The sequence below is a fragment of the Panicum hallii genome, chromosome 5, assembly GCF_002211085.1.
Source record: "Panicum hallii strain FIL2 chromosome 5, PHallii_v3.1, whole genome shotgun sequence".
Taxonomy (NCBI): Eukaryota; Viridiplantae; Streptophyta; class Magnoliopsida; order Poales; family Poaceae; genus Panicum; species Panicum hallii.
This window is the reverse complement of record NC_038046.1, coordinates 49,020,901-49,029,750: the sequence shown is the minus strand read 5'-3', so window position 1 is coordinate 49,029,750 and position 8,850 is coordinate 49,020,901. Positions and strand designations below refer to the sequence as shown.

At 47.5% G+C, this 8,850-nt stretch overlaps 1 protein-coding gene across 1 annotated transcript; it reads right to left on the bottom strand.

Annotated features, from left to right (window-relative positions):
- Positions 1-7,824: 7,824 nt before the first annotated feature.
- LOC112895319 lies at positions 7,825-8,620 on the bottom strand. The gene has a single exon (XM_025963266.1). The coding sequence runs from the start codon at positions 8,525-8,527 to the stop codon at positions 8,012-8,014; it is 516 nt and encodes a 171-aa protein (XP_025819051.1). The 5' UTR covers positions 8,528-8,620; the 3' UTR covers positions 7,825-8,011.
- Positions 8,621-8,850: the final 230 nt, after the last annotated feature.

Here is an 8,850-nt window from a genome sequence, read left to right as displayed (position 1 = left end):
ACCAGTCCTCGTTGCTTGCAAGTGGCATCAGCTCCCAGATCAAAGCGTGAGTGGTGCGATTTATGACGCACTGAACACTTACAGTGTGTGTCTCCTGATTAATCCTTAATCCCCTCATTAACCAGTTGCATAGGGATTCAAATGTCCTCTCGTGCGGTCTGGTAATTCCTCTGACCGCACAGTTGAATTCATTTAAATCTACCCTATTTGACCCATAAATAATATTTCCTTCTCCGTAATATATACTGAAAATACTCTTCTCGGAAGACATATCTGTCAATCATTAATAAACTAGTTATACTACATATTAATACACAACGACCATAAATTTTAGCTATTCCCAGATTATATTTTCCAGATTCTAAACTATTCAGAATATAAATTATACTAAAAACAATTGAAAATACTAAAAACTATTCAAAACATAACTAGCCTAAGAAATATTTCCTAAATTATAGTTATTTTTAATTAATTATACGACTAGAATGAGAATATACCTCCAAATCGACGTATGAACAGAGCTTCGCCACTTCCTCTTCTCTCTTCCTCTCCTCCCTTTCTTTTTTTTCCTGGTTTTTGCTGAATAAAATGGAAATTTAGGAGCAGGTGGGGGCTTATATAGCGGGGGGACCTCTCGCCCGCCCAACGGACGGGATGCCCCTCGGCACTACATACCGCCCGTTGGATGGGCGGGACGCTCCCCGGGGACCTCGGGGAACCTCCCGCCCGCTGGATGGGCGGGAGGTCCCTCGCCCCACGCCTCCCGCCCGATCAACGGGCGGGAGGTATCCATTTTTTGAATTTTTCCCAACCGGCACCCCTTTTTGAATTCTATTTTTTAAACCCTTTTTTTTAAAAAAGCTCTTTATTCCTCCCCAGTCCTCCCCATACAGTACAAGCCGCACTGCAATTTAATTGTTGGGTTCGCGCACAGGTCCCGTGCGGTTTTATTGTTGGCCCATGCGGCTTTACTCATCAGTTAATTTTTTTTTGGGAGACACATTTGTATGTTCACATTCTTATATGAAATATAGTTTTTCATAAAAATAATCAAAGTATCAACCTTTAGACAACATGCCAATATCCTAAACGACAAATATTTTGGATTATAATGAGTACTTAACTTCCGATCTTAAGTTATAAATATTTTAGCTACAGAAAATGCATTAATATGCTAATAATGTCAAAAGGCTCCTCAGAAAACTAATAACAAAAATGGTCCCATGGACAAGTAGGTAACCGCCGCAGTTGTCTACGGAGTATGTTGCTTGAGCATCGTCGTGCGCGTGGCATGGCCGCCCGCCAGCCGCGCGCTGACCCCGTTCTATGACTGCCAGCTTGTCGCTGGGCCGAGCGAGGGGCCCGGGTGGGCACTTAGGCTCCGTTTGGTTCTGATTCCGGCAGCAGATTCGCTTCCAGAAAATCAGCTTCCCAACCAAAGGGGTCGGACGGCTGCAGCGATTCCCATAAATCTGCCGATTCCCGCAGTTCACTTCACGAATCACTCGCTACCCCAGATTTCACCGATTCTCGCGTGTATTTACCCGCCTGCCATCCGTTACAACGCACCGCTTCGTTCTTTTTCTTTCTTCTCCCGACCGCGCGTGCTCAGCGAAGAAGACAGGGCTCCCGGGCGGCTCTCCACGCCGGCGCCCCCCTGCTGCGCCCCCCGCCGCCGCGCCCCCTGCCGCGCCCCCATAGGCTGCCTTCTCAGATAGATCCGCGCGAAATCCAAATCCAATCGTGCACTCCGACGACGGCGGGCGGATCCAGGTATGCGTCCTCGAGCTCCCCTCCACTATCCCCTCCTCCGCCTCATCCTCTCCCCATTGTCCTCCTTCCCATCCCCTGTTTTTCTTGCTAGGGTTAAATCCAGGTGCACCTTTCCTCTCCTCCTTCCCCTCCCTTTTCCCTCCTCCTCCCTTTCTTCTAGGGTTAAATCCCATGCTCCTGTGCCAGATCCACGAGAAGAGCTTTCTTACTGGTGTCAAATCCGTTCTCGTTACTTTTCTTCTCCAGGGCAGCGGCCACACCAGTGGTACCTGCAGATTTTAGGGGCTTTTATCTTTTGCTAGTTGTGCTTGGGCATCATGTAGTGTTTGTTATCATGGCTGCTACTAGTAGCATGAAAATCACAAGCACACAAAGTTCTCTGAAATTCCCCTATGTGTAAATTGTGCCAATCAAATTGATGAGCTACTTCATGGTTCGTGCTCGCTTAATTACTTCATCACTGATATCATATTTGAATGCCTATCTATTTACAGTTCAGAATCATGCCTATCTATTTTCTGTTGTCCCATCTTATTCTTGTGATTTTGCTAATACTGCTTGTCATTTTTTCCACCTTATTCTTGTGGTTTCTTAGTACGCATCTAAATAGGAGCTCCTAGAAACTTATTAAGCTTATTTTTAACTGAATAATGTTCTGTTCCAGGGGCAGCGGCTGCACCAGGTGTCCTCATCGCCAAACAGTCCAGAAGGATATCATATTGATGAACAACGTCTTGTTTGGAAATCTCAATTTTGGAACCACAAAAGGTGAGCTATTGCAAAGTGCATGGTACCTGCAGATTTTAGGAACTATTGCAAAGTGCTTAAATATGGTTTTCTGTTCTGTATTGCAAGGTCTGACAGAATCTATGACATTTCTTTTGGGATAGTTAAACTACAGATTTGTAGGTGCAATTACTAGTGAATAGCTGTAATTTGCAAATGTAGGTGCTGTAGCACTTCCGTTTCTTATGCTTATGCTTGCAGAGGCATGGACGATTTGGCAAAGAAGGGTTACAATGGACTTCAACTTCTAGCCGAGTTGTCCAAGCAGGCTGCCACCATTGGACATTTAAGTGACCGGTACACCGAAAGGTACTTGAATAAAAATGATTACAGAAATCCTCAACAATCTGGAATTGAGTGGGTCGAAGAGTGCCTAGCTGCCCCTAGATATTTCTACAAGATGTTTAGGATGACTCCTGAGGTTTTCTGGGAACTTCATAATTTGCTTGTCGCTAACTACGGTTTAAAGTCAACAAGCAATGTTTCATCTGTGGAGTCACTAGCAATGTTTTTATGGATTGTTGGAGGACCTCAATCTTTTTCTCAAGCTGAAAACCGCTTCGTTCGGTCCCTATGGACAGTTCATACTAAATTTAAGGAAGTCTTGAAATGTTTGAGAAAATTAGCAAAAGATAATATCACACCGAGGGATCCTACTTTCAGTACCGAGCATGCAAAGGTTAGAGAAAACCGTTTCTGGCCTCATTTTAAAGATGCTATTGGAGCCTTAGATGGGTCACATGTAGAAGTTTCGGTACCTACAGAGGATGTTGTCAACCACACATGTCGGCATGGGTACACATCGCAAAATATTCTAGCAGTTTGTGATTTTGATATGAGGTTTACTTTTGTGGTTACTGGTTGGCCGGGCTCTGCACATGACACACGGATCCTCAATCATGCCTTAACAAATTTTGGTGACAAATTTCCGAAACCACCTGCAGGTACAAATGCTAAGTTTGTGTATACTTTGGTATTATTTGAAATATAAGTCATGAAGTATATGTCATTAACTTGTGTTCTTTTTTAGGCAAATACTACCTTGTGGATTCCGGTTATCCGAACCGAACCGGATATCTTGCTCCTTATAAAGGAAGTACATATCATCTACCCGAATTTCGTCTTCGCAGACAGCGAGCACCTCAAGGGAAATATGAGATGTTCAATTATTTGCATTCATCCCTTCGCAATGTAATTGAGCGTGCATTTGGAGTCCTTAAGCAAAAGTGGCGTATATTGAAGTCGATGCCAAGTTTCTCAACTCGTACGCAGGCGCATATCATTATGGCTTGCATGGCATTGCACAATTTCATTCGTGATAGCGCATTACAAGATGATGCGTTTGACAAATGTGATGAAGATGAGAACTATATGCCGCGAGATGAGGATGACACCGAGGAACCAGAAGTGGCGCAACTAGAAGTGGATGAAATTATTGAGGAGGAGAATGAGGTTACCATGAACATTGTTCGTGATAACATAGCTAATGCTTTGATTAGTTGAAGATAATATTTTAGTTAGGTCGATGTGGATCTATATATCTTTTGTATTAATTATATATGTCAAACAATTCTAATTATTGTACTTTCCTCTCCAAAACGGTCATCTACGTATCCTTACGATTAATCAGCATATAAACAGTCCTATACAGTCTCAGGGGCAAAACTGACATTTCTCACAGAATTCCACAGCTGACAGCTGTTTCAGCCAAACAGCTTTCAGCTTTCCGACAGCTGATTCCACACAGCAGCTTTCCCACAGCTGATTCCAGAAATCAGATTTTCAGAAATCCACAGCTGAACCAAACACACCCTTATGCGTCACTGCAGGTGACAAGATCCGGATTCATGACCTGAAAAACTCGACGGGCCAAGAAACAACAGCTGGACAAAAAAACTCATAGCTCCGCTCGACGGGCCAAGAAACAACAGCTGGATAGAAAACTCATAGCTCGTTCGGCTTGGCTCGATTCGGCTCGTTGAAAAATGTTATCGAGCCGAGGTAAGATTTCAGCTCGGGTATTTTTCGAGCCAGCTCGAGCTGGCTCGCGAGCCAATCGAGCCCAAGCTACGGCCCAAAATAGTAGCCGGCCCAGCCAATCTGCTGGCCATCCCACCCAGCCGGTCTCCTCTCCCTAGGTCCCTCCTGATTTCCCGTCTCCCACTCTCCTCATGTTGCCCATCCGTGGCCGCCAGCGCCGGCGCCGCCGCCCGCATTCGACCTTCCACCTCTCCGGCCCACCACCCCAATCCTCCGCGGCTCCATCTTTCCACTTCCCGGCCACCTAGGCAGGTAGGCGGGCCGACGGCAGCCTGTGCCGCAGCTCCTCGCGGCCGCGCCACGCCTTCTCGCCGCGGCCACGCACACCGCGCCCCTGCGCGCCGTCCTGGCCGGTGAGTCCCCAAGGTCTGCTCGGCGCCTATAACCCCGGACCGGCTCTCCCCACGGCCATGGAAGAAGAACCGGACCTGACTAGTGGTTGCTGTTAGTTTCTCGAGCTGGCTCACGAGCTAAACGAGCCAGCTCGAGCTGGCAAACGAGCCAAGCTGAGCCCAACTTTTAGCTCGCTCCGATATCGAGCTCGTTATCTTGACGAGCCAGCTCGAGTTGAGCCGAGCCAAGCCAAGCTAGCTTGATATCCAGACATTGAGTCCTTGCGAGGGAGGTGTGGGCACACATGAGTGATTGGTCTCGAGGCTTGATCACAGTGCCGGCTTCAGGGTTTGATTTAGAAGATTGGTGGCAGGTTTCACTTCGACACTTTTCTTTGGCACAGCAAAGGAATGTTGTTGCTCTACTCATGTATACAGCCTGGAACGTTTGTAAGGAGAGAAACTGTAGAATTTTTTAAGGCAGGATGAGGAGGGCGCTAGAAGTTTTCTGGGCAACAAAGGAGGAGATTGCCTTGCGGCAGCAAGCACTTGGAGGGCCTTCTGTGCCTCTGTAATTTTTAATGTTGCTTGGTTTTTTGAGTTTCTGGTGTGTTTCCCTTTTATGCAATAGTAACCTTATGTAAAACTACTCTTGCTTTTTCTTCTTAAATGAATCGGCAGTGCTCCTGCCGGATCTTTCAAAACAAAAGAGCTCGACGGACCACGAGTTCGACAGTTTACGGTCCATAATACCTTCTTCTTTCTTATTTTGCCTGCATTCGCCCTCGCGCCACCCTCCAGCTTCATCTCCAGTTGTAGGAGCCGCCGGATCTGCCCAACCCGACTCCGTCCTCTCTGGTGGTCTCCCCGAGGCTGCCATCCTTCACCGTCTCCGGCGATGACGCCACCATTGGACGCCGCCATCTAATCTAGCTTCACGAGGGGGCTCGCTGCCATGCCCCCGCCTCCTCCACCGCCCACCGGATATCTCCTGCCACCTGCAGCCGACGGCGCCCCGCCGCCTCACTGCCCTGCCCACAACCCGTGGCCACCGCCAGTCTGCTGCCACCCAAGGATCTCCTCTACAACCGGGAACAGTACTGACCCCAACCCTGAAACCCTGAACCCGAACCCCAGAACCCCAGAGACTCGGTGAATGGCTAGCGCGAGGAAGGGGAAGAGGAGGAGCTCGTGAGCTCGAGGAAGAAGAAAGAGGAGAGGCCGTTGGGCCGTGTTGGGCTGAATTGAGGCGTCGCTCCTCTTTAGACGATGGCTCGCACTTTTGTAGCGCGAGCAATGTATAATCATCACCGCCCGGGTGAGGACAATCCGTGGGCACCGTGCTAGCAGCGGTCGCGCCCGCCGCGGCACCAGGGACCAGGATTAGCTGAAGCTTTTGTATCTTTTTGGAAAAAGCTCGGCAAGCAAGTGCCCAAACAGCTGAGTACAAACAGCATTGAATTTCTTGAGCACAAGAGTTGAAGTCTGTTGTAGGGAGCTCAAGGAAGAGAAAGGAAGGAATTTTGACGCAGAATTCTTAGAGCACGCAATAATAGAAAGAAATTGAAGGACTGGAGTGCACTAATAGTCTGAGGGCCTATTTTTTTTTTGAGGATCCTAGAAACGCATGAATAGGAAAAACTATGAGTAGAATGTCCTGACAACTTGAATCATATAGAACGAATGAATAAATACATGAAACCGCAAGAGGGGCCATTGGATAGAACGTAAGAAAACGTAGGAATTCAATGAGGAAGAGTGGCAAGAAGGAAAGTTTTTATGAGGTCCAAGTCCATGTAGGATTTCCTAAAAAAACTTCTAGGATTTAATTTGTAGAACCCGGTCCGTTTAAAAGGTTTGAATAGGAAAAAATTATATAGGAGTCAAATGCTCCAAAAAAATTATCTATGTTTTCGATGTTCCAATGGTGGCCTAAACCCTATATGAATTAGACCATAGGGAAGTTTGAAAAGAAGCTTTTGGATGGGATTTAGGAAAAGCGCAGGCTTGTCAAGACGCAGAGGAAACAAAGAAAGAAATAGCAAGGTCATTATCTGATAAAAAACAGTGACGTTTATTTTCTTCCAAAACTCTTTTCCTAACTCACTCCATAGAAACAAAAGAATGGAAGCGAGCATTCTTTTATTCTAATGGACTGAATTTTTCTTGCAGGAATTGGATCCTCCAAAGTTCCCTTTTCGACTAATTACGAAATGACTGTCGCACGTAGAGTACCTGCTAGTTATTAGGCAATTATTAAGCGCGATCCTGTGAATCTATGAAAATATTCTTACCAAGTGTACTCCTACACGTAGTACACAGTACTTCAGCAGGAGCATCAAATTTACTTATGCCAAGATCAGGTCTTGGAGTACCATTGCATTGGTGTACGCCTGTACGGTTCAGCAGCATTAGAGACACAGTCGCACAGCTTTTCTCCATCAGTAGAGCCGAGAAGCAATTACCGCACAATTTAGCTGGCTCTTCGGGGATGTTTGGTTACAAGAATTAAACTCGTCCAAATCATATCGAATCTTCTGATGCTAATTAGAAAAATTAAATATAAAATAATTATAAAACTAATTACATAGATGGAGACTAATTCGAGACGAATCTATTAAGCCTAATTAATCCACCATTAGCACATGTTTACTGTAGCATCATATTATCAAATCATGGACTAATTAAGCTTAATAGATTTATCTTGCAAATTAGTCTCTTTATAATTAGTTTATATTTAATACTCAATCAAATATTCGATATCACATTAAAGTTTAAGTTTAAGTTTAGCCCGTGAAACCAACCGCCGGATTCATCAGTGTACTATCGGTGAACTATAGGCCACCACAGGACACAGGTTGGCAGCTTTTATCCACGGCACGTATGACGTATATGAACAAGATTTTCGATTCCAAACATGTGAATCCATAAACACTTTTATGAATTGTGAGTGAAGAACACAGGAACCGTAATCTATGGGCAAGAAATGAATCTATGGGCAAGAAATGTTTTGAGGCGCGCGAAAGATACTATTCAGTAGCTGTCGTGGTAAGGAAGAAGAATACATCTTTCTTTGCCGCTCAGACAGCCGTGGGTAGCCGTAGGGTGGCAGTGGCTGCGGCAGGCGCGCCGGCGCCGTCGCCGGGGACGGCGAGGGGGAGGGGCCCGCCGCGCGCGAGTATGGACCTGTAGATCTCGACCAGCACCTTCTCGTCGTACTCCTTGAGCTGCGGCGGCCGCGCGAAGGCGGCGCCGTGGGTCGTCGACGCGCAGTAGGGCGCGCCGGCACCGTACCCGACGGCGGGGGAGGAGGCCAGCCGCAGCATGGCCGACACGTACGCGTCGCGGAGCCGGACGAGCCACCGGCGCGGCGAGAGCGCGCGGAGCAGGCGCCGCCCCAGCTGGCCGCGGCGCACGCGCCACCCGCGGCGCCGGCGCCGGCCGGAGCCGTCCTCCGGCTTCGGCGGCTGGGCGACGCCACCTCCGAGCTCCGCGGTGGGGAGCGGCGGCCGGCGCTGCGCGGCGCCGGCGTCGACGCGGTAGTAGCCCCGGCGCTTCCAGTACGCCTTGATGCCGCCCTTGTAGGTGCGGTCCATGCCTTCGGTCTTGGCAGCCGCAGCCGGCCGGCGCGCGCTTGACTTGGGAGGTGGACGAAGCTTGCGGGAGAGCGCCTGTATAGATATGGTGGTGTACGATGCGAGATGTGACGGTGGCAGAATGGAGTAGGATTTAAGAAGCATGGGATTCTATGTTTAAATGTGCTATGAAGCCCTTGGAAGATCATCTATTTGAAGAGCACCCGGAAGTACTGGATAAAGAAAAAGAAATAAGTGAAGTTCACAAAACTAAAAATAAAAGGGAAATTCATAAGCTTTCTCGAGGAAAGTATTTTGCGTTTGAGTTTTGCATAGGGGTTTAA